This window comes from Orussus abietinus, unplaced genomic scaffold (genome assembly GCF_000612105.2).
Source record: "Orussus abietinus isolate OABI.00-Male unplaced genomic scaffold, Oabi_2.0 scaffold59, whole genome shotgun sequence".
Classification (NCBI taxonomy): domain Eukaryota; kingdom Metazoa; phylum Arthropoda; class Insecta; order Hymenoptera; family Orussidae; genus Orussus; species Orussus abietinus.
In genome coordinates, this window is record NW_019395985.1 from 167,931 (window position 1) to 192,818 (window position 24,888).

At 50.6% G+C, this 24,888-nt stretch overlaps 1 protein-coding gene across 2 annotated transcripts in view; it reads left to right on the plus strand.

Annotated features, from left to right (window-relative positions):
• The window catches only part of LOC105695119 (protein rhomboid), a 90,686-nt gene that overhangs the window by 13,988 nt on the left and 51,810 nt on the right, over positions 1–24,888 (plus strand). Inside the window, exon 1 of one of the 2 annotated variants that reach the window (XM_012416430.1) lies at positions 12,999–13,631. The exons of the other annotated variant lie outside the window; for it this stretch is intronic. Within the exon in view, the coding sequence (XP_012271853.1) occupies positions 13,626–13,631 (6 nt within the window). The 5' untranslated portion in view covers positions 12,999–13,625. Of the gene's footprint in view, positions 1–12,998; positions 13,632–24,888 lie in introns of those variants that run through there. 2 annotated transcript variants of the gene reach the window in all.

The following is a 24,888-nucleotide window of genomic DNA, read 5'->3' on the forward strand; positions in this document are numbered from 1 at the left end:
TCAAAATATTAAAGAATTAGAATTATTTTCCATACTATCTAGAGTCTCGATGTCCTCGATATAAATATTTGAATGCCCTTGAATTTCGCGGTCATATTTTTTTAATCTCTTTTTCTATTTTTTAATCTACCCGCTAAGGTGAAAATAGGATGACGCGGGAGTCGACGTTGAATTTTCCGAGGAGCCTTGGTTCGGCCTGGCCTTCCGAATCCGAGGGGAAAACGCGATTTGGAAATTTTTCTCGAGAGGGGGGAGGCCCCCCGCGGGCCCTAGGAAAAGGGGCGCGGGGCAGATGCGGCCTAAGGGGGTCGGATTATGGCGGCGACGGTTACCGCGGCCTGCCGACAGGTGGCGGCGCGCGCGGCACGCGCCGGGCCCGATGGGGCCCGAGTGGACCCGAGCGGTCCGCTCGATTACACGCTACGTACTCGGGCCCGACTTGCGCCGGCTTGAGCGAGGGCGGGCTTGCCGGAGAATGCATGCAGGCCCTCGCTCTCTCCCTCCCCCATTCATTCGCATATTTTCTTCTCCCTCACTCTCCTTCTCTTTCAGCACGTGCGTGCTCGGGCCTACAATTCCGCCCGAAAGGAACGCCGATTACCGTAATCGACCGCCGGACGGGCTGCGTCGGGCCCAACATTCGGCAGGCCCATCGATATTCCGGAGGGGCGGACTTTTATTTTCTGCAATTTTTTTACGAATACGGTATTAGCTGAATTATGGCTTATAGCGTTTTTTTACCCATAACTCGATTTTTCAGACCGATGAACAGTTCCGTTATTTAAACAATTTCCATTATCAAAAGGCAGAATATGTACATCTGCGTGGAAGAGTTTCCACTTTTTAATTCCATCTGGCCCTCGCTCGATTCCGATATTTTAGGCCCTGTAATTAAAATTTAGGGTCGTTAAGGGAATCTTCCCAGCTCCCGGGGAAAAAAAATCAATTTCGCCGGGGGTGGATATCGACAGCTGTTTTCCGGGGTATCATCCAAGTTTCAACGGTTCCACCCGGAAGCACGTTCCCTTTCTCGTTTTCTCTCGAGGGGCTCAGTCGGGGGTGGAAATGGCGCGAGGCCCGTTTTTTCTCCCGTTTCGCGGGGTAACTTTTTTTCTCTCCCCTCGTCGGACCGAAAATCGATTCCGCCCACGGGTGCAATTAATAAGTTAACGAGGGGGCCCTAGGGCCCCGACACCTGGACTCCGTGACGTAAGGCGCGCGCATGCGCCGGCAGGTGGGCCCCTAGCCTCGGCAGCAGGCGAATGCGAGCCTCACCTGCGAAAATCCTTTTGCCAGGAGGGATAGCTGGGCATTTTCCAAATTTTTCCAAATTTTTAGGAATAATAATAATAATAATAATAATGTATATATGGATGGGCATGTAGTTTAGTCGCAGTTGGGGTATTGTTGTAATAATTGATCGCAGGCCGCGAACAGGCGTGCGTGCACGTTCACGGCGGTCTTTGGCTCCTGGCGTGCGGATAATGAGAGTACCACTGTATTGACCGTATGGACGTTGAACCCGTACGAGCCACCTGTAATTTGTGCTCACAGGTGTCCGTCCCGGTCCGAACGGGACGGAGACGAAGACCTGCGCCTCTCGGATGGTGAATTCCTTGGCCGAAGAAATCCAGTGAATTTATTAAGCCAATTTATCGCGGAATGGACTGCAGTCAATCCGCGACGAACCCGGGCCTCGGACGCCGCTTTCCGGCGAATCCCCACGCGATACGGAAAAATGGCTAGAATGAAAGTTGCAGGGGATATTATTACACGTAACTTTCGTAGGAAGGAGTTTTCCTGGCGAACTCAATTTGACCCCGAAAATCGCGATTCCCCGAGGAGAGGCGGAGAGAGAGACTCGCGGGAATACACTCCCTGAGAAACCGACCCGTCCGGTCGATTTATTACGTTCTGGACTTCTTTGTGGTCTCGGTGCCTAATCGGGGTACATTGCGCGAACTTACTCCTCGGGCACGCGCCCTGCAACTCCGAGAAATTAATCGGGGAGTGCACATTGCACGGTGATGCAATTTCACCCGGCGCGTTAATTAGGAACTCGGTTGCCGCGGCCGGTCCACGCGTATACGATCGTTTTTTGGCGTGGCAATGCATTACACTCGAAAACCACCTTCATAAAAATTCTTCTCCATCCTATTCCGCGTAACTTTCGTGGGAATTAATTTTCCATACGCGGGATCGTTGCGACGAGGAAGCCGAATTACTCCGGAGACGAAGGGCGGGTTAACTCCACTCCCATCGTTTAGTCCGAACCAGTCCGGCTCTTCGTGCTGAATCCGAGCCACGGGTGAGAATAGTCCTTTTACAAAAATTCTTCCGAGTGCTCTTGGATATGATTTTTGTAAGAGGAATTTTTCTACTGCACGTACCGTTGACGCAGAAATTCAGGACCTTCGCCCGGAAGCGTTTCTGCACGTATCTCTGCAGGTCGAAGCGTCGCTGGGCTCTCTGTCTCTCTCTCTCTCTCCACCTCTAAGGATCGATTTTGGACCGATTCCACCCAGAGGAGCTCGATTCGGTTTAGTGCGACACGATATGGTCACGTATTCCCCGTATCGGAGAGGAAATCAAGCCCGATCGGGGAAGGAGTCGCTCGAAGTATCCCAAAGCCTCGGCCTGGATCACCTATAAGGGTAGGTCAGTGCTAAAGGATTCGCTGGGAGCGAATTCCGAGATATCCACCTCGGGATTACTGAGACGGATCGCACCTGGGTGACCCCCCGGGGCCCCATCTTCAGGTGCTTCCATTTTGCGAGGTTTGAATTATTGGTTCAGTTATTCAGTGCCTTGACTGGGGCAAAAGAAGTTGCCTTGGTATTTTAAATTGTAAGGCCTGATTTTTTGCTACATTCACGGTTAGGTCGTTGCAAAAGGATGCACCTGCAGAAATCCACCTCGAAATTACGGAGGAGATTGCAGCTGAGCAGCTCTCGGGGGCCCTATTTTTTGGAATCGCCGGTTTACGGAATACCGTCCGGCCTCCCTTACGGTTCCGCGGAAAAGTGCAGTTTTCCGAGTAAACCGAGCATTTGACGAAAAAGTGCCCTCTGTAAAACTTGTTCACAGTGTTGCAAAGGACAACTCCTTCCTGACGTGTTTTTCGGTATCACGCAGGGTACACTCTGGAAAGTCGAAGGAAAGAGGTGGCGTGGGATGGGATTAAGTAGTGGAAAAAAAATTGGAAGAAAAATCGGGAGAACGCGGACTCGGGATTTTCCGTATCAGCTGAGTGTATCCCTTCGTGGAGTCGATGGAGAAAGAGAGAAAGAAAATCGGAGGATGTTCGACTGGACGTAGGTCGAGTATCCTTGGTATCGGGCGGGAAATCAGGCGGCCTCTCGAAGGAGTCGCTCGAGTATCCCAAAGCTTCGCACTGAATCACCTGCGGGGGTATATAGGTCAGTGCTAAAGTATACGTTGTGAAGGAATCCCGAGATATCCACCGCTGAATTATGGAGATGGATATCTCGCACCTGAGCACCTCGCTCGTTTAAGCCGCCATAAATATTTAAAACTTTGATATCGGGAAACACCGAGCTCCCGGTGTCTCCGCCGGGTGATTCGGAAAATGCGAAATCCAGTCTAAACGGTGCTTGCTATCGAGAAATGTTTCCTATAAGAATTGTTGAGCACGATACGTGGAACAACTTTTGTTCGAGAAATTTATCCGAGTCGTGTAGCGACGAGCCGGAAAAATTAATTTTACGAGCTCGAGATTGCGGGCTATGCATAATTGGGGGAATGCTCGATGGCACTCTAAGGAGCTGTGCGGAATTGTTGGGAAGGGAAGGGTTAAAGGATTTGCAGGGAACAAATCTCCAGATATGCATCGGGGAATTATGGAGATGGATGGCACACCAGTGACCCACTTGGTTAGATTCCTCTGAATTCTGGGGACTTTAATGTCTGGCAGCGGCGCGATTGCATATCCTACCTGCCCCGAGTAATTGCGATTTTCCATCCGTCGAGACCAAAGGGGTTGCCAGAAGATACCGATCACGGAATCTTGGAGACGGATCGCGTTTTCGCGACCCTCTCGGTTGGATTGCCATAAATTTGGCCCAAAGTGCGATAAGTCGGCATAAATTTCGCCGGACTTATTGTTAGTACCGTTCGCTGAATTAGGAGGTCGATTCCAGGGCCTCGCTCGAGGACCTTAAATTGTCCGCATGCAAATTCTCTTCCCGACTCTTGACAAGCCCAAGTGACAGCCTCCAGAATAGAAGTTCCCGCCAGTTTCCGGCGCATTCAGTTCCTTTTTATCGTGCCAGGAGGTCTTGCATTGTCCCGGCAACCACGTTTCTTAACAAACCGCGATTTCGTGTCCTTTGATTTTTAAACGGGTGCACACTCGAGATCCAGGTGAAACCAGGACACGTGCCACGGGTATTTAGAATGCCTTTGTCAACGCATAATCCTTTAGTGAAATAATTTCACGATTCAATTATTTGCAATTTTTTTTTCAATTTTTACAAGCGACGATTTTTCCACCTCTACCCCGAGGAAAAAATTCATCGAACCAAAGAAATATATTTTTAATTCAGAGAATGTTTTATTTGGCTCGTGTAGATTGTTTAAATTCCTTGGTCCTTGGAGGTGCCGGGGTAAGTCGCGCATTTTCTCTCTCGTAAAATCCTTCTTAGCGGAAAACGCCTCGAACGGAAAACCCGCAGAATTGAATGCTGCACAATTTTTGGCCGAAACATTTTTCTCCGTCCCTCGTCCTTGACCGGGAAAACCGCTTCCCCGACGTCGGAGGGTCCTGCCCGCGTTCGACTTTCCTGGATCAGGGGGAGGGGCACGTTAAGCATAATGGAGGTTCCCCGTCTCGAATAAATTCAGGAGTTCCCTCGTATGGATCCATGGGCACGCGCTGTAAGACAAAAGACCGCGTAAAGGAGACCTTAACGCTCGGGGGGAAGGACATTAAAGCTTCGGGATGAAAGAAGGTTCTTTGTGTCCGCCAGGTGAGCGTTATAAATGAGCCGGGGACTTTTGGGTAGGGCGACCACACCTATGGCCACCGGGGAGGTAGAGGGCAAGGAGGGGGTCTCGACCACCGCGAAGTCTAAACAAGTCCTAAGGTCCGAATCTCGCGCCCGGTTTTATGCCCCACGCGAGTGTGGGTCTTTCCGACGTGTAGTGGTTTAGTGTCCGACGCGGGGTGGAATTTCGATGCCCGAATACCATACCGATCATTTTTTCCTTACAATGACAATTTTTCTCCCTACTCGAAACGTGCACTTGGCGCGAGACTCTGTCCTGAAAATCCCGGGAATTAAAGTTTCTAAAATATCGATTAAATTCCGCGCTCCGGAATGCGATGGCGGGATTCCTGGGCTCTACCTCGACACCCACGGGTATCTCTGGTTTCGAGATCAGCTAATTTCTGGCAGATTTTGAGCAGATCTGCAACTGGCTCCTCCGCGGTTGTACATGTCCCGAGGGGACACGGTCGTGTACGCACTTTGAGGGGCTACGTAAGGCAGAGAGCCAGGGGGCGAGAACTCCGAGCCGGTGGTCCACCGCGCGGCTTCCGTTCCCTTCGCCAAACTCCAAATTGCTACCGAATTGCCCATTATATTCGCGTCGGGGTCTCTTCATGGATTTCTTTTCTCTCGCGTTTAGAATTTATATCGGAGCCTCGCCTTGGCCAAGAAGGAACCTCTGATCCTGCCGCGGCGAGTGGAACGTGTCCTGCATGACGCGCCTAGATTTGATCATCCGAAAACATCGATAATTTTTTTCTTCGAGCTCAAGCGATTTTTACGGCACATAACGTGGGAATCTCCGTTCGATGAATCGATCCTGGTGGGGTCGAGTGATTTATTCGAGGCTCTTTATTGCGCAGGAGGGATTCGGGTGTCGACCATCTCGTGGGAAAGTTTCGGAGACTCTAGGACAGCGCGACAGGGTTGATTCTCTGATTTTCCGGAAATTATCACCGAAACGGTTCGTCCCAGTGGAAGAAGGGTTAAACAAAACTCGTGCAGGAGATGCGACTGCCACTCTACGACTTTTACGCGCGAGATTTTTCTCTAGTTCCGTTCGTTATCGCGGAAACTGTGGGTTTTCCGTGGAAAGTGGGTCGGCTCCTCTGGGGACCGCTTGATTCCGACCGGAATGGAACGTTTTCGATCATCGAGCAAATAGCAAATAACTTGAGATTTGTTTGCTTTATGGGGAAAATCAAAATGAAGAGTCCAGGGGGCGTCCTTATAAATATGTACCCAGGGCGGGGGGAGGGATGGGGTCTGGGGGATAATCGAAAGCGTTATCAGAGGGGATATCGCGAGATGACCCGGTAGCGGAAAGCTAAGATGAGCCCGGAACAGCGGGGGACTGGGATCGGGCCCTGTCCCTCGGGATGGAAGCTGGATCCAGGGACCCTTTGCGAGAAAGCGGGAGTTAATAAGACAATTTCGAGAAAGGAGTGCCTTGGCGGCCCCGAAATGGTCGAGATGTGAATAAACAATTTAGCTCCACAATGCCGGGGCCCTGTAAGGCCTCATAGGGTCCCATAGGGTCCATACAAAGAAGGGAATGAAACGAGGAAATAATCCAACCGGGATGAAGATCACCCACGTGGCCGCAAGATTAGCCGCGCCACCCTTTTCTCGAAATCATGGACGCTTCCCGGGAGGAAAATTCGAATTTCTGGGAAAACAGTGAATTTGAAAAAAGGATACTTTGGCCGTGATTTGCCTCAATGGGCAATTTTAGTCAGCCTTTTCTCGATCGAGTCTTCGACTTTCTTGGTCGACGCGAGGAATACTCGAATTGCGGCCGAGACGAGCAAAAGTGGAGCTTAGCCGAGCTGCGGTAAATTGAGGCAAATCGAGCGAGACGAGCATCTCTTGTTCGAGTGAGTTTACCAAACCTATAGAGGTTTTGCTCATCTACGGTCGAGTCGCGTCTTCTACCGTTGTCGACACAAAGATGGTTTTACGTTTTAACGACTCGTGACATGGAAAAATGCCCCGAATAAAAGTCGTTCCTCATGGAATGCTGAATAAATTTTACTGGAGACATCTCTCTCGGAGATGCACCGTTTCGTCAAAAAGTAGCGTTTTTGGGCGAGTACCTCACTCGTCCCGACTCGGAGTACCGCAATTTACTTCGCGACTTCCCCGATTAAAAATTCGACTTTTTGGCTGATTCGCGGAATAGTCGACTTCATTGCATCTCACCGAACCGAGACTGAGCAAATCGAGGGAAATCGAGCGAGACGTTCGTCGGTTTACCTCGGCTGATGCACTTTTTGCTCATTCAACTGCCGCTGCACCTCCTGCAGGATTCCGCGCGGGAAAAGCAGTTTTCCACCATAACGAGTCACGACATGAAAAAATACTTGCAGCGAATTTTTCTCCTTACGGAATTGTAAAGATATTTTTTAGGAGAAATTTTCCTCGAAAGTGCCCAGTTTTCGAGATAAATCGCAATTCCGATCTAGAAGGCATTAGTTCCAACCTACCGCAACGGACTTCTTATAAAATGTCGTCGGCTTCTGCTTCTCTGATTAGACACCCGACTTTTTGGCCGATACGCGAAATACTCGACTTTATCGCACAGCGCCGAATCGAGACCGAAAGCAAATTGAGTGAAATCGAGCGAGAAGTCCGATAGAATTGACCAAGCGGTGTACTTTTTGCTCATCAGTCGGCGCCGCATCTCCAGCTTCCGACGTGGAAAATGCAGTTTTCCGCTTTGGCGATTCGCGGTATGGAAAAATGGCTCGAACGAAAGTCACTCCACGTAGTATGCCCCGCAACTTTCGTAGGGAACGTTTCTCTCCAGGACGTGCCGTTTGTCGAGTAAGCCGCGATTTCCACCGAAAAGCCGTTGGCCCGCGGCGCGTTCCCGACCCGCCGCAACAGATCCTCCAGAGAGATACCTGGGGGCTGCATCTCTGATAAGGTGGCAGACTTTTCGGCCGATATGCGAAATGGCTCGACTTTATCACGCCAAGGGGAGGCCCAAATCGAGCCAAAGTCTGGCCTGGAGGCGATCGCGATTGCGAGTAATTAAAGCCGTCTGCCCGGAAGTTGGAGTTGCGGGATCGCTTGCATGCATTACGCGAGGAGTCGCTTGGAAAAGCGATTCGCTTCCGGACTGGGGTCCTTGCTCTGGATTCTACACATCCTACTCCTGCATATCCTGCATATCCCGCTCTTACACATCCTGGATGGACCTTCCTTCCTCGGTCGAGCCGTCGACGAGTCGTGAAATTGGTTATCCCACTTTGGGATAACTCCCCATTTTCCGTGTGCACATTCTATATACCTTTACGTACCCACACCTCCACGCCACTTCCGGAACGAAAAATGACGCGGCTCCGTTTCTCCGCATTTTCTTGTCCCAACTTCCGGATTTATAGCCGGTAAAAATGAAGGAATCCGCGGAATGGAGATAATTCATTTCCTGACGCGGAGGCTGCGTGCACCTGACATGGTGGAGTCCCTGTTCGGGAGGCATCTCTGGCTTTTTGTTATTTTTTTTTTCAATCTTCTAATCTCCTTCTCGAAGTCTGAAAGGATGGTCGAAATCACGGGAGGATCCTGGAATTCTTCGGGATGGATTATTTCCTGACTTCTAGGCAGGCGCGATTATATATCGGTCCGAAAACCGGGGAAAAGGATTAAAATTGTCACGATTAATTTCCGACAATGGCTTCTTTTAAAAACATCTCTACTCGCAACATCAAAAACGAGTCAAAAGTAAGTCTTAAGAATATCCTTACAGGAATCGATTATTTTTTTTCCTCGTTTATCCTTCATCCTCGGCAGGTTTCGCATCAGGTTTTTGCGCGGCTTGGATGGAGAAGGACGCGGCGCCTCGCAAAGGATTCCACCTGTTGTTAATTGCGTCGTTCGATCCCGAGCAATGTCGGGATCGATCGATCGGCCAATCGACCGAAAACTCCCCGATTAGCGGGCAAAAAAATCCAGGAGCGTTTTTAAGGTGGTGGCCGTGGGAACGGGGGCGAATCAAAAATGAAGACGCGTGGTAGGTCGATATCGATCCTCCAGGATGCCGATCCTGTGGGGTCAGCGAGATCCACTGAGATCCACCGGGACTAAAGAAAAGTCATTGAAAAAGCCCCTCGCAGTTTCTTTCGTCAACGGTCATCCCGCCATGGCGCCATGCGAGATTATTCAATAAGCCATGCAAATTACATTTCATAGGATAATCGTTCACTCCGTTCCGAGACGATCGTTATCGTCGAGCACAACAAGGACCCCTTCTGGGAACTCGATAACAAACGCTCTCACCCTGATAACTCGTGATTATAAAATATACGCGTGAAATCGCCCCCAGCAAAGGCGCCAGTTTTCACGGTTATTCCACTAGATTTTATGTTAAACTCCGAGATTAAATGTTGAGGCGATTAGAAAATCCGTGATAAGGGGTTTTACTTTGACATTTCTTTTTTTTTCCTTCCGGTTTTGGTTATTTCCTCGTCCATTAGTCTTCCGAGACGGCTCGTCTTTCAGCGAAGAGACGGCGCCATGATGACATTATCCAATAGACAAGTCAAATTACGGCTCATGGGATAATCGGTTTGCTCTCTTTTCCCCTATCAGCGTCATCATCGCGACCACCACCGGGCTGGATCATCTTCTCGGAATACAATGCGTTTTACCCGGCGCGATTATCCTATGGAGATGATTCACCTCCGCCCGGGCGAGGGCCCGATAAAATTCATGAATTTCTCGAAAAATATTCAGGCGATTCGGATTTACATAATTTCCCCGATCTTCCCGGCCAAGGGGTGGGGAACCTCCCATTCTTATTTAAAACGGAGTCCTGTCCGGCATGTTGTTAAACACTGACCGACTCCATTTTCAATTGCAGAAAAGATTTCTCGATACTCCTTATCCATTATTTTTTTTCAGATTTTCTCATACCTCCCTGAGATTTTTTTCGTTAACATTTTATTTAACCTTTACAAAAATATGGGAAAAAAATACTAAAGTCAACTATCAAATTTGTGAGATAAAAATCGAGAACGCGGCAAATTAACATTAGATTCGGCGCTCGTCGGTGCACAGGTGCAAAGGGCGAAGGTAAATTCGCCAAGGGATGATAGTTACGGGGGTGATATTTTACCGTTCCGTTTTGTAATTTATTCCCGGGGGGGGATAAAACGCGATATCTATCCGTGCTAATTAATGCGTCGTTGGTCGTTTAGGTGTGCCGCGTTTCCGACGGGGTGTCGCGACGGCCGCGACGGCGCTAATGCGTCGCACGTACCTTGAATTAATGTTTCGCGTTTCATCGGGAAAGTGGTGCGGATTATTCCGCGGATAACGTTTGGGCCATTTCGCGTCTATCGGTTGGAAACATCGGCTGGATTTCCGAAATGCCGAACCGAAAATATCGGCCGATCATTCCGTGGATTCCCTTTTCTGCACCGAGGACGACAATTCATCGAAGTAAAAAAATATTTTTTTCAGCGGCAACAAAGAAAGAAATATTTCGATACTTCAAGGAACAATCGTTTGACCCGAATGAACGCTCGCAAATATATAATTTGCACGGGGTGGGGATTACCGGGGGAAAGAAAATTTCGCGGAGATGTGCACCGTCGGATTCGCTGATAATTTTAACTCTTGGGATATTAATTACGATCGTGGTTAAAAACTGATGTGGAGTTCCTCGGGCTCGTCGTTTGTTACATTTTACGGTCGGAATCTCCATTGGAAGGCCGCGATAGCCGGGAAAATCGGGATCCAGGTCGCCATTAAATTCATGAAGGAATATCAATATCTGCTGCACCGCTAATAATCAGGTTGCAAAAGTGCGTCGTTAATTATAATTGACGTCTGTAAACCCCGGGGTATAACGAGCCCGGCATGAAACATGAATATCATATTACGCGCGCAAAAAATGTAAAGCTCCGAAATTCGTTTATTGAAAGTACAATGGTTGCAAAAAATCGCTATTAATTATTTTCGCCGAAAATGAAGTCGAAGGAAAAACGTTGCCGCGTGCCTTCGAAAGAGACGAGCCATCCGGAGTCGACGGACAGAGATACGCGTCACTGGAACTAAAAAAGGAAAAACCGAAAACGAGGAAATAGAAGCGTCCCGTCACGCGGCCAAAGCGCTCTTTTTTTCCACAATGGGGAGGCCCCTCGAAAAGGCGTTTGCGTTTTCGGGCGTTAATTGGCAATTTGTAGGCGCGACCCGGCGCGACCCGGCGCGACCCCTCGTCGCGTTTTCGAAAGAGCGCAATCGACCGGGCTTTATTAAATGCCTCGACATTTTTCCACGATTTACCCTAAAATGAAGAGAGATCATCTCGAGTTCTCCCCGAATTTTCTTGGGATGTCTTCGACGGAGGCAGACGGAGGGAGAGCTCGCTTCGAGAGGGGTCTTTTACCTCGCCGGTGATTTCGGATGGCGTTCCACTCCCCGTCCCGAATGCCGCGCATTATCGGGCATGATTCCCTTTCCGGCGTTTCCGCGATCCATTGTCAGGGCCAAGGCGGCCCCGCGGGCCACAAAGCCGCCTTCCGTCCGCGTCGGCGGCTGGGCGTTAATTGGCAATTTGTAGGCGCGACTCGGGCCGACCGCGGCCGAGCATCCGGGGCTTCTGCGTCCGTCCCTCGGCCCTCTCTATCCCTCTCTCTCCCTCCCGCTCTCCGCCACGACGCCGACCGATCGGTCTCGCGCGCGGCTCCACCGGAAACGCCGGACGTCCGGCGACGCTCGACGAATAACAATCGCCACTTCCGAGGCCGCGCGTTACGGAGCCTTTCCTGGCGGTGCCTTCGGAAATCATCGCCATCTTGGAAAATCTTCGATTTCCCGTCCTTCCGTTCGATCTTCGCCTCCCTTCCCGCTCGATACCCCTTTTTGGCTCATCGATGGTATTTCCTGTATCGATAACGGGTCGATCGCGGTATTTCTTTCATAGAGACTCGATATTTTTTTTACCGCCCACCGACACGCGGAGAAACGAAATAAATTGCCACGAGAAAAAATGAAATCATTCGATGGGATCGTCGGGTTTGAAAGGAAAAAAAAAATGGAGACGAGTCGGGAGAGAGGGGCTGCCGCTTCCGGCCGCGGTCGCGCCAAATGGGCAGCTAATGAAATTATTTAATGCCAGCCCGGGTTTCCGGCACCTCCGCTCGCGTTTCCGCGAGAGGGAGCCCGAACAAACGCGACGAGCGATCCGGTCAGCCGGGGACATTGTTTGGGACTCGTTGTTCCGGAAGCGGCACGGCCTAAACGCCGTCTCCGCTTCCGGTCTAGGCTCGATCCGTGACCTTACCTAACGCCGGCACTCTCTCTGTCATTACACCTGCGATCGGTACCGAGGGTGCCCCGAGCAAGAAGTGGGTCGCCTCGATTGCGGGTCTCCTTCTCTCTTGCACTTTTTACTCGCTGGTCGGGCGAGGATTACGTGCGAGTCACGGAGACAAAAACGCCCGGCCGCGTAGAAACTTGGAAAAATGTGGAAATTCTTGAATATTTTGCGCGAGGGGGTTCTATTTTAAGCGTCATTTGTGGAGGAGCTCCAAGAATCTCGAGATTTTCAATTTAATTTTCCAAAAGATTTTGTCGTGTCGTTTTCGGGACGCCCAGGGAATGCGACGCTATTTTCAAGGAAAACGCCCATACGTGGAGGGAAATTTTAGGCGCTCTTCAGTTTCGGTGTTAATTGATGTTCGAGGGCGTAATTTCGGAACGGGCGTGTTATCGACGTCTCGGGTATCGGATATATCGGAGACGTTGGGGTAAGGATCGAGCCATTATCCGAGTATTTGCCGACCTGACCCTCCTTTGTATACAAAACAAATCGATTTCTAAGCCCGAAGCGGGAGATCCGAGCTGGTCGTCTCTCTCTCTCTCCTCTCTACCGTCGAATTATGGATCGTGGTTTCTTGTCGACTTCCCATCTCTTGTTGTCGACTCGTGAATTTCGGAATTCTAAGAATTTTGTTTATTACCGACCGTCCTCTTCCTCTGTCTCCGCCTTTCAAAGTCGAACTCGATCGCCTAGTTTCGCTCTTGACTCCGCCGAGGAAGGACGAATCGATTTCGCGTCGCGTAAGTGTCGAAATCAAGGGAAGACCTCCTGGTAATAATTTTCTAAATTATCGGGAACTGATAAAAATAATATACGCTCTTGTCGAGTTAATTAATTAGGTTTATCGGAACATTTTTTACAAGGAACCTGGGAACCGTTATATCGGAATAATCCGGCAACATTTATTCATTTATTTAATTTTTGTATTAATCCCAAACTTCTGTTTCTCCAATTACCGTTCCGGCATTACCTCGGAGGTCTCCCTCTCGCGTAGGGACGAGAATCCTGCGCTCGGTCGCACGACTACCGCCCTTCCGGATAAAATCCGGTTTTTCGGCCGCAGATGTGCAAATCCGCTTCCGCTCGGTTGCGGCCGCTTGCGGCTGCGGTCGAGCGAGGGTGAGGCTCGTTTTTGACGTTTGAGGTTTAACGTTTGACGCGTGACGGGAGAGGCCACGTGGTCGCGACCTGTCGAAGTCATGTGTTCATCCGAGCAGCTGGACCACCGCTGAAAGAGCGAGACGGAGAGACGCGGAGAGCGGAGGAGGAAGAGAGAGGCGGCGATGGGGGTGAGTGAATTTCTCGTAGCCCCTTTTTAATATATTTACGCTACTTCGAGAATTCCTAAATGATAAAGCTGTTAGAAAATAAAACGGTAACCGGGGTAACCGGGGAAAGCGGGCGAAGCGACGCGAAAATTCGAGAAAAAAAATTGGAGGAAAAGAAGCTTGAGAGTTTTCTGGGCTGCGAGACTTCCGGGACGGAGCGATAGTAATCGACGAAGGTATCGAGACGTGCGCGGAATCCGCGGGGCTCGTTTCCAGTTAATCCGAGGCGGAACAGGGTTCGCGTCAATTTTTCAAAGTCGCCGACACCTCGGCGCAATTTCGCCGCGAAAAAGCAGAAGCGTCCCTGCGATGAGTGCGACGACTTTAATCTTCGCGCGGAGAAGCGGAACGTCAGCTCGAAACACGACAATACCGGCGAGGCTGCACCTGCCCTTTAATTATGCACCCGAGAAAAATTACGCGGCACGAAAAATTCGTTCGGTCCGTTTCCTCGGAAAATTCCGCTCGTTCTCGAAAATCAAAATGACGAATGGATGTAAGTCGCATAAAATAAGCTGGGCTTAATTTTTCATTTTACTTTTATTTCCATCGAGGCGCACGATGGACTTCTTTTTTATCTCGGTCAGAGGGGGTGCAATCTCGGCGCGCTTTCATCCTCGAGGAGATCGGTCGCGCTCCGTTAGCTCGAAACACGACAGTGCCAATGGAGAGATGCACCTGCCCTTTAATTACGATATCTCAAGGCGGGATCTACCCCAGGGATATTTTGACAATTTGAAGCGACCGACCGCGCAGATAACGTCGACGCGATCCATGGGAGGTAAACGAAATTCAGGGTCACCGTAAGCTCGTTGTTCTTACGGGGAATGAGGGGAAAAAAAAAGGGAATGGAATTTCAGAAGACGAGGGGAAAAACGATCGAGGGTCGGGACCCTCTGCGTCGAAATTATTTTCTGGGACGAGGTCTCCGTTAACGAGCTCCATGGAGGGGAGTCGAGGGCATTCGCGTGGAAAGTCTCGAAGAGAGGGAAGAGATCATTTTCGAATGATCGAGATGGCCTCGAGGAGATCGATGGCCGCCATCTTGGCGTAATTAAGGAGCAGGTGTACCTCCGTTCGCCGAGGCTTTTTCATAGCTAACCGAGCGCAATCTGGACGTCTTCTTTCAAGGTTTTCCCCATTTTTCGCGACAACGAAGTTCAAACACGAAACGCCAAGATTAATGCCGGACGCGCGACGTTTTCCAATTCTCCCTCGTCTCTTGAGTATTCGAAATCGGGAAGAGGCGGGTAAATTTTGGAAAATCCCGGTTCGCTCCAGCGGGAGTTATCGGTGACCCTGGAGGGCGGGATCGGGATGGCCGGCCAGGTCCACTCGGCCGCCGTAAATTTCTATCCCGCCCGGCGGCTGTCACCTTCCTACCGTTAATTGTTCCTTCGATAATAATAATTGTCATTAATTACGAGGGCCCGTCGGCGCCGACTGGCGCGCTCAATTGCCGCCGAGGATTCATTAGGGAAAACGTAACGAGGAACCCCCGATTCGGGCTTGGCCCTCGCTTCCGGGGGTCCGCCGCCATCTTGAGCCCCCTGCCCCCCATTGCTCCCCGTTGCCACCCATTGCCACCCATTGCCACCCATTGCCACCCATTGCTATCTCGCGCAACGTCGAGGAGAAAAGATATAAATTTCAGAAAGCCGCTAAATTTTCCCTGCAGCATTCCAATCGTTGGATTAAATTCTCCCCCCGTTGATAATTAAAGTAATCCTGCCCTCCGTAATGCATGTAATTTACAGTCCCAGGGGTTTGTCCATTCGTCCCAATTGGACCCCATTGACGTCGATTCGATCCAACCCCCTTGTCTTGTTCCGAGCTAATTAGCCCCCTCTGTGCGCCTTCCGGTTGATTATTCCCCTTTGGCCATTTCCACCCCGTCCGATTGGCGGTTCTCCCGTAAAGGGAGAAAATTTCGGAATATTGCCGTCTTTCTCGGGAATTTTCTCCGTCCGATGAGGAGGTCGGTTCGGGGATTTCATCTCGCATCGAGAATCGGGGGAAAAAACGGGAAGGAAAATTTCCATCGGCGACCGCCCTCCACTAGCCAGATGTACGTACGTGTCCGTATACGCGTCAGCCAGCAAGACCGCAGGCAGAGAGCATCCACCGGAAGCAACCGCAGGCATCGCGACCAAACGGAGGGTTATTCGCAAATGCAAGGATGCACCGAACGCACGATACGGATGGTTCGCGGAAAAATGAAAATTGAGAAAAAATTCCGACCTCCTCGGCGGGCGTTTTTTTCCACGAGAATTATCGAAAAAAAATTCATCCAGGGGGTTCTCGCTAATAATAAGAACAAAATCATCGCGAAATAATTGCGGGTCATTAACTCGGGCGGCGATTGGTCTTCCGGCTTCTCCCTTCCTCCCGACCGACGGCGGGAGAGGAATCCACGCTCGCGCGGAGCCTCGGCGAAGGGCCGGGGCCCAGACACGGTGTGGGCCGCGCGCAGGCGTGGGCCGGACCGGAACCCGATGATTCACGCGAGCGCGCGCGTGGCGGCCTTCCCGTTTCGCAGAGCCGCGTGCGCCCGCCGCCACCGCCGCGGAGACAATGGCGCGTGGGTCGCGCCGCCCCCGCGTGCGGCTCGGGCCCCGAGCAGGGGCTCTCATTGACGGGAGACGGCGGCCACGTGACCCACGACCGCGCGGAGGGGCGCGGAGGGGCGCGGAGGGGAGAGGGCCGAAGGTTAACTCCGGTGTCTTCGCCGACGAGGCGAGGCATCGAGATTCGGGGCACGTTCGGGAATCCAAGGGGGAGGTTAACCCTCGCTCCCCCACGAGACGCCGAGGACGGGGATGGAAACGGCTGGACCTGTTTTTCTTTCGAAATCGCGAGCGACGTCCCCCGATCGAGTCCCACGGGGTCGAAGTAAAGGAGTGGGCCCCCCGACGACGCGACACGGCCGGTCCCAAACCGGGCGGGAAAGATGCTCGCCCACGCTCGCATTCCATCCGCCCGGTCCCGCCCGGGGACGAGAGGTGCCGCGTCCAGGCGCCACCTAGGATCCCGATGAGTCGATAAAGGACGAGCCGGGAGAAAAAGAGGAGCACCCAGCCACGCGGGGCCTTCCTCCCTCCCCTGGGAAGCGACGGTCAAATTCTCCGATTGTCCTCCTTCCCTCCCTCTCGGAAAAATCGCGTATCCTTGCTCCGAGACGTTCTTGGATCCATTGACTCGGAATGAAATTTCCCGAAAAGTCGGGGGGAGGGGAAGACGAAGAAAAAAATAAATAAATCTGCCCACCCCCTTCCGCCTCCCGCGCAGGTGTTCGCCGAGGGGCGCGACGAGCCCGCGGAAAAGTTTTTCACTTTGCGACCAGTCAGCCTTGAAATCGCGTCCTCGACGCGGACGAGGGAGTTCCCTCTGGATCCGTTCGTCGGAAGGAACGTTACCTGGGAGGGGGGGAGTCCGTAGATCTAGTTTCCGTTCTCTCTCTCCGGCTGCGTTCCGCCGATAATAAAGAAAATAGCCCCACGGCCGCCAACTGTGGACATCCCCTCTGCCTCTCGTCCACCTGCCAATCTGCCTCATCTTCTGCCCCCTCCCTCCGACGCGACCGCTTCACCGAGTCGCGATATTGGAATCCCCCCCGTTTTTCAACGATCCCCTTCTCCATCCATTCCCTCCCCCCCTCCGATGGCCCCCTTATTTCCCCCGGGAATCCTCACAATCGTTTCGCGACTGCCGATCGATCTCCCCCCGAAGGGGGGGACGGCGCGGCTTCCGGTCGCGCGGGGCGGGGGTCCCTAAACGATACTTCGTCGATTGCGAATTGGCTAGCAAACTGGCGAGGGGCTTTTCGTTGAATTTCTAATGTCGCTTGTTTGATGGGGTGGAATTACCTTTTGTTCGCATTTTTTATCCTCCCCCTGCGATTTGTCTACAAATTCATATATATTCCATGAGAAAATGCTCTTTCCGCAAATTACCCAACGGAGCGATGGTTTACCTATAGAGAGTCACTCAATTTCGACCCCGTTCGAGTGCCGGCCAAGAGGGGTCGGGGAGGGGGTCGAAGTCGCAATTCGCCGAGAAAGGGGTGTTCGTAACCTGTCGCCTCGCCGCGGGGTTTATCGGACAGCAGAGTGGAGGCGGCTCTGGATGACGAAGGTGAACGGGGGTGGCCGTCTACCCGCCCCCTGGGAGCCGGGAAAAAATGGCCGCGGGGGGATGCGAAAGTGCACCTTCGAGGGGCGCACCTGTGCGCCGACACTCTTGGCCGATTACGGGAGTTGCATCGCGTCGAGGTGAATTCGACTATTTGTGCGCGCCATTAATTTCATACGTACAATTGGAAGTAAAATTTTGAACGCGGGAGCGATCGACGAGGTCGAGGGCGGAGGATCGATTCGAGTCGTCGGGTCCAATTTTTCTCTTTCGACATTAGAAGATATAGACGAGCACGGCGACGCATCTTATTATGTAAAGTGCGGCCGGTCGCACGTAATGGAAGATCGAGTTCGGCGTTGGGCGAGATAGAGGATCGTGGGTGGCCAGGGGGAGACCGGGCCCCTTATGGGCGGTTTGCCTTTGACCCGCGACCGGAGATGACGCGGGGTCAACGTCGGCGGGGAAAGAATAATCGCCTCGAGAGGACCTCCGGGTCCTTATCGGCGAATTTTCCCTCCCGACAAGTGGAATCGTTTGCCGCTACGGTCGCGGACGACGTCACCTGTGAATCCGTCGGACGTAGCCCTCTCTTCTCGGAGCGCATAAATCGGAGGTTCCCTTAGGGTCCGGTCGGCGACTCTGACGTCTCGTTTCTGACAATAATTGCGTTAGGCGTCTCAGTTGGCAAGGTAGTAACGATCTCGGGGTCGAATGGTTTTTACGGCTGTATAATGCGCACTTGGATCGGCTCCGGGCCGTCCGACGTCACTACTGGGTGGTCGGGAAGGTCGTTCCCTCCCTGGGTTTCCGCAAAAGTGCAATTTCGCGAAACGGCTCGTTACCATTCGTTAAGGTCGCATTACTCGCCGATAACGTTTCTCGGTTTACATTTACGAGCCGACCCGGAGGGAAAGAGGGAGGGGGCAAGTTTCCGCCAATTCCCCCTATTTCTCGGCTTCGGATTTTTATCGCCACTCCCCCTTCCGATGTATCGCACCTCCGAATCGCGCATAAATATTTATGCAAATACCACAAAAAATTGGACCAACTTCCCAGCGGAATTTCGCGCCAACTTCCGACCGCGTCTTACGAGATTTCCCCGTTTCTCATTTTCCTTTTCTTTCTCTTTCAAAAAGTTTGGTAAATCCTAAAATTGTTCCGACTCGAATGCGCACCCTTATAGGGAATTCGTGTAATAAGGCAACGTTGGTTCGATGTTAATTAACGAATGAACGAGTAATTAAATATCTGGATTAATTCGGGCTCCAATCGCGCGCTCGATATTGCGGCAACAAATGTTACCTTGTTATCGGTCCTGGGATCCTGGCAAATATTTAATGCAGTCCCCCCTCCCGAATTCGTACACCGAGTTGTACAAATGAAACCTCGATGTTATCTCGCGAATTAGACGTAATCGGACTACGATGATCGGTATATCGATATGTCATCAGGACGCGGGAATCAGACGCGGCGAGAACCTCCCGGAATCACTCGTCAATTAAGTGCGCCAATTATCCGATGAATAATTAATAAGAAACGCCCGGAAGGAAATCGATGAGCGAGATGTCGGGAGAGCGGTCCCTCGTTCCGGATCGCTTCCCTCTCTCTCTCTCTCTTTCGTAATTACGAAATTGCCTCTTTGAGAGATCCCAGGCTCGATTCTCTGTACTTTGCTTCCGTCTCTCGTTTGCCCCGCTCTTTGCACCTCTTTGCCTGATTTTGCCCGACTTTGCCCGACTTTGCGATCGCCGATCGACCTCGAAATTGATCCTCTCGTTCTTTATCCGGACGCCGGTCGTTACCGCCGGAGCGGCACTCTTTTTGTCTTTTTTTTGTTTATTTTTCCGCCACATCTCGGTTTTTCCTACTCCTTCGCCGCCCTCGACGTTTCCCCTTCGGCTGAGGTATCGGCGATAGCGAAGGTCGGGGTCCTTCTTCTATTTAATTCCAGGATTTAATTATTGAATTTAATTATCGAGGGTGGTGGGTAACATCTCTGATTATCCGAATTTGAGGATTTCGTTGGACCCTTAAAAGTGACGTTTTAGTGAATTTTTTTTTTTTTTTTTAAGAAATTCCGCGAAAAATCGAAGTTGCTTCGGGGAACGATTTTAACCAGGATTTTCTCGAAGGACCTTCTCGAGCTCTCGTCGAAATCTCCCGCTACTTTAGAAAGAAGCGGAAGCGAATCGATGTTATCGGACCGAGGGTAAAAACGAAACCATTGTCCGGCATCGATCGAGATATCGACACCGGACCCCCGCGGTCGAACACGCGCGGAGCTTCCGCACGGTTTCCGGTGTCGAGTGTCCGGAAAGGGTGCTCTCGACTTTCCCCGAAGACTGGCCCACCCCTTGTCCTTAAAATCAACTCGCATCTTTCACGGAGAAGGATCGCGGGCAAATTATCCGCGGTCGTATTTTTTCTTCCATATTGCCCTGCGATAAAAAAGAAAGGGAAAACTCTCCAGCGTCTCCAACTTTTCGAATCTTTCCCAGCGGGGGAGAAAAATTCGCGTCCCAAGGTAGGAAATTGCATCGGCAATTTGAGAAAATTAAACTCAACGCCGGAAGTGGAGGAAACCTCGCGACAAGGGAGGGTGTCGAATTAAATATCTCCCAGCGAGGTAGAGGCCGCCAAATACACATATACGCACTCGAGGGGCGTCGAGTTTCTTTACCGTAAAATTCTCTAATAACTTTCTCCAGCCTCGGTTTCGAGTGGATCCCCGTGTCGCGAGGCTTTTTCATTACTTCCCGCCGGGGAAGAGATGGGGAATAAAAAGTAAAGGAGGAAGGTATAACGTCCCTTGGCTGGGATTTCATTGGCTCTTCCGGGTGGCGACACCTGGGCTTTTTCGCATCGCCGCAAGTTTCCGACTGGTTAAGTAAGTTAAGTCCCTGTTAGGACTCCGGGCTGCGCGAAAGTGGACCAAAGCCCAGGAAAGCTGGCCTCCGGCGGCGACGCTCCGGGGCGAATCGTTAAACCGTGTCGTCCTTTCGACGGAATATCGTGGGATCTCCTCGAATGATCGGCACGGCCAAGCTCCGATCGGGACCGCCCGAGTCGGCAAAAGTTCCCACACCGGACGGCGGGATTTTATGAAAATTCCTGCCGATGGTTTTCAGCCGAGTTCCCTCGATCGTTCGTTATCGCCCCGACGCCTCCCTCCTCGCGCCCTGGCAAACGATCTCTTTCTTCGTCCTCTCCTCGAGTCCCCTTTAGGGCGTCGAGGAGGTTGTAGGTCAGCTTTAATCGAGGCTTTAGGCCGAGGTTCCCCTGTCGGTGCATCCACCTAAATGGCGGGTGGCCGGTAATTGCCTTTATTAAAACGTTACGCGTTCTAGTTCTCGCGTGCTCGCCCGGGGAATCGTGGCCAGCCTACCGTGCATCGAGTGCACCTACTCTCTAGGTAATGCCTCGCCGACTCTCCTCTTTTCTCTTTCCCTCGGGGGATCCCCATAAAAAGTTCACCCGAAGATCCTCGAATGTCCGAGGATTCGTCCCTTTTTTATGCAGAAATCGACGCAGGGACCCAAACTCGTCCTCGGTTTTGGGATCGTGCGACTTCTCCTCTTCTCCTGGGAATTCAATTCAAAGAATAATTACTTGGGCTCGAGTCGTCGCGACTTTGATTCGCACGACCTCGATGTTTGAATATTATTTTTTGATGGAGGGGAATTGGAATTAGTTACAGGAAATTCGTATCTCTTTGGGGGGGATTTAAGCGGATCCCTTAATTTTGGCCGCGTCAAATTCTCTAGGTAGGAAAAAGCTAATGAGCGTCGTTGCGTTCGGGGCGTCTTCCAAGCCGACGTAACTCTCTTTTTACGATACATTGTCCTGCCTCGATGTGAATTGGGCTTAACATCCGGAGTGCCTCTGGTGTCGGCGTTTTCGGATTCTCAATGGCCGAATGAATATGCAAGCGCTCGCTCTGGCGAATCGGGGCTCGCGAGTGGCCGCGGGTTATTTTCTCGCCGTTTCCTTAAAAGCGAGGCGATTTCGAGGGGCCGGGTAGAAACGCAGCTTCCGAATTTTTAACGTCGGAATCGTTACACGGGACGATCGATTTCTTGGCAAAATTCATTTTTGTTCTTTTCTAATTTCCCCCACGAACGCGTCCGATACAATTTTTTCACGTCATCAAATTAATTCCAAGAGTCGTTTCCCCGCATAAAGAAGACTCGGTTTTTATTCCGGGACGGGAATTTTCTTTTTTAAATCTTGAATCGCCCCTAACGAGCGGAGTCCGCTTTTCGGGCCTCGTTACCCCCGGTATAAGCGGTGATTAATTATTAGTTTGTTAAATATTTGCCAGGCCAGCGAGTAATTATTTTTCCCCGGAGCAACTGCTTACCGTATAATTGCATCCCCTTGTTGCTCGGAGTAATGACAATTTCCATAATTAAACACGTGCCCTCCCTGACTACGTCGTGCTCATTTATAGAAAAAAAAGGAGGAAAACCGAGGGCTACGTTAAAATTAACGGGGGGAATTTCTGTGGGTCTTACAGGTCGACCCCGAAGGGGTCGCTCACCCCCCTCGGGGGGGAGGGTGGGAGTTAACAAGAGGCGAGTCTCGTTATTTCGGAAAACGGAAGTCTAGCAACAACGACTCGTTGCGCCGGCGTCTCTCTTTCTCTTTGGAGAAAAGAAATCCTGGAATGGGGACATTTATTTATTATACCCGCGGGGAGGGGGTACGCACTCCCCTTGGTTCCCTCCTGCCCTCCTGGGGGTGGAAAAAGCAAGTGCGAGGCGCATAAGAAGTCCTCGTCCTCTTCTCGAACGAAAATGAGGAAAAATGAGGGAAAATGAGAAAAACTCCCCGACTCGCTTTTTAATTGGATCTTTTATCTTATTTCAATCCCTATTCGCCCTTTTCAAGTCGCTCCGGCTGTTTCCAGGATTTTTATCCCTTTTTGGGGGGCCTCCTTCGGGATGAAATTCTCCTTGATTCCTTAGACCCGGTGGACGTTCCTCGGGAGCTTCCTCTCCTTCATTTATAAACACTGCTTACTTCATATTTATTATTATTACTATTCGTTTTTTTTTTTTTTATTTATCGGGAATGTTCCTTTTGAGGCCTGGTAATTTCAGTTTGCACTTTTCATCGGCTCACTTGCTTTCAAAAATTGACTTTCCCGCGGGACATGGGCTCTTCCCCGTTTTACGAGAACCATTGCCATTCGGGCTTTGGATTATGCAGATTCTTTTTTTTCTCCCCTCCCTCTGCAGTTTTTGAAAATGGATTTTTGAAGCTCGCCTTCCCATTCAGCTCCATTTTCTCCGGGGGATTCCTTTTTAATAATTCTGGCATCGCATTCAACGCTTGCCATTTACATTTATTTATCGAGAGTATTTCTTCTCTCGAGACGAACCAGATTTTTAATTTTAATTTGCTTCCTTTCAAAGTGGAGAGGGAGGGAAAAAGAGCACCCCTCGGAGTGAATCCTGCGTTTCGGCTGGACTGTCTGAGAATTCTTTTCTACATTTTCAATCTCCCTCGTTTGAAGTCGCAATAAAAAGAAAAATGACAATTTTCTTTCAAACACGATGGTCAGGTGATTAATCCTCCCTTTTGACGTGGCTCGATATTTTTTTTTATCGTTCAAACTTTCACCCGATTCTCTCCCCGGCGTTCCACTTTCTTTTTTTTCCCCCAATTTCGCGCGCCTTTAATTTAGTTTGTCCATTTCCCACGGGATGCTTCCCAATTTGTTCGTTTTTTTTCTTTTCCATCCCACTCTTTCGACACAGCGGCGTCCATTTTGCGTTTCTATTTTTATTTCCCCGGCCTCTCTCTACCGGCTTGATTTAATTTCCCTCCTTGCAGGAACAGAGAGAGGGAGAAATTTCCCATTCGCGTTTCGAAATTTCGGCGACTGCATTTCCTTGCCCCCTTTTCCCTCCGCTCACGGAAAGTCCTCCTAATGGGATTTTCAAAATTTTCATCCAATTTCTATCCAGCCCCCGCTCCTCTCTGGTGAAACGTGCTCGCGAAAGAGCTCTTTTTAATTTAATCCCACTTCTTCTGTTTGTCCGAGGGAGACCTTCGTAATGGCACTTTTTAATTTTCACCCCCGATCTGCGGTTGATTCAATTAAATCGGACGGAGGGGAGAGGAAAAAAGAAAATTGCCTACCAGATGTCAAATAATTTTTTTTTCAAATTGAATTTCTTCGCGGTTTAATAGATTTATTAGAATTAATATTTTTCTCTTGCCCTTCTATGGCACTTTCCACGGTGCTTGAATTTTTCTAGCGTTGAGAAGACCTCCCCCTCCCTTCTGGGTTTTTCTTTGCTCAATTCCCCCCTTCCCTCGATTCAATCCAATTTTTTCCTCTCGCAGGGAAATTCGTTTAATCGTTTCTACGGGACAGCCTTTCGTAGTCCACTTTTCCCCGTTTCCCCTTTTTTCCTTCTTTTAATTTAATTTTCCCCCTATCTCTTCCGTTTCTCGCTCCCTCTTTCTTTTTTTATAAAACTTCTATTAATCGCTTTGACACGGGGCCGCCATTCTTTGGATGCGTTGCCACCGTTTTACCCCTTTTCCAATTTTAATTTAACTTTCCTTGTTATACGGGGGAGACTTCATAACCGAACGCTTCCCGTTCCTCTTTGAAAATGCGTTCTTTATTTACCACGTTATCCGTGCCGAGGGCATAAATAAATATTGCCCTTGTCCATTGTCGCAATTTTTTCCGCCAGAGACTCGGCGGAGGTGATTATCAGCCGATACCTGTTAATTAAGTAAACTGCAATACCTGGCGAATCAAAGTACCGGTACGTCGAGAGACGCGAGGGGAAGTCATCGATCCTGATCGCGAGACGATTAAATAACACGAATTACCGAAGTCCCTTTTTAATTCCCCCTCATTCTCTGGCAAGAATCGGGGGAGATTCCGTACAAACGAACCACCCTCCGCATTAGTTACATTAGTTACAAGTCGCATCCGCATGCAGGGAAATTTGCATTTCTGCTATCCCGCCCCTTCCGGTCTTTCCCATACCGTAAAAAAACGGCGCAACGTAAGAAATTAGTTTAACAAATTGCGAGGAGGGATTTTTGCTGCTCGAAA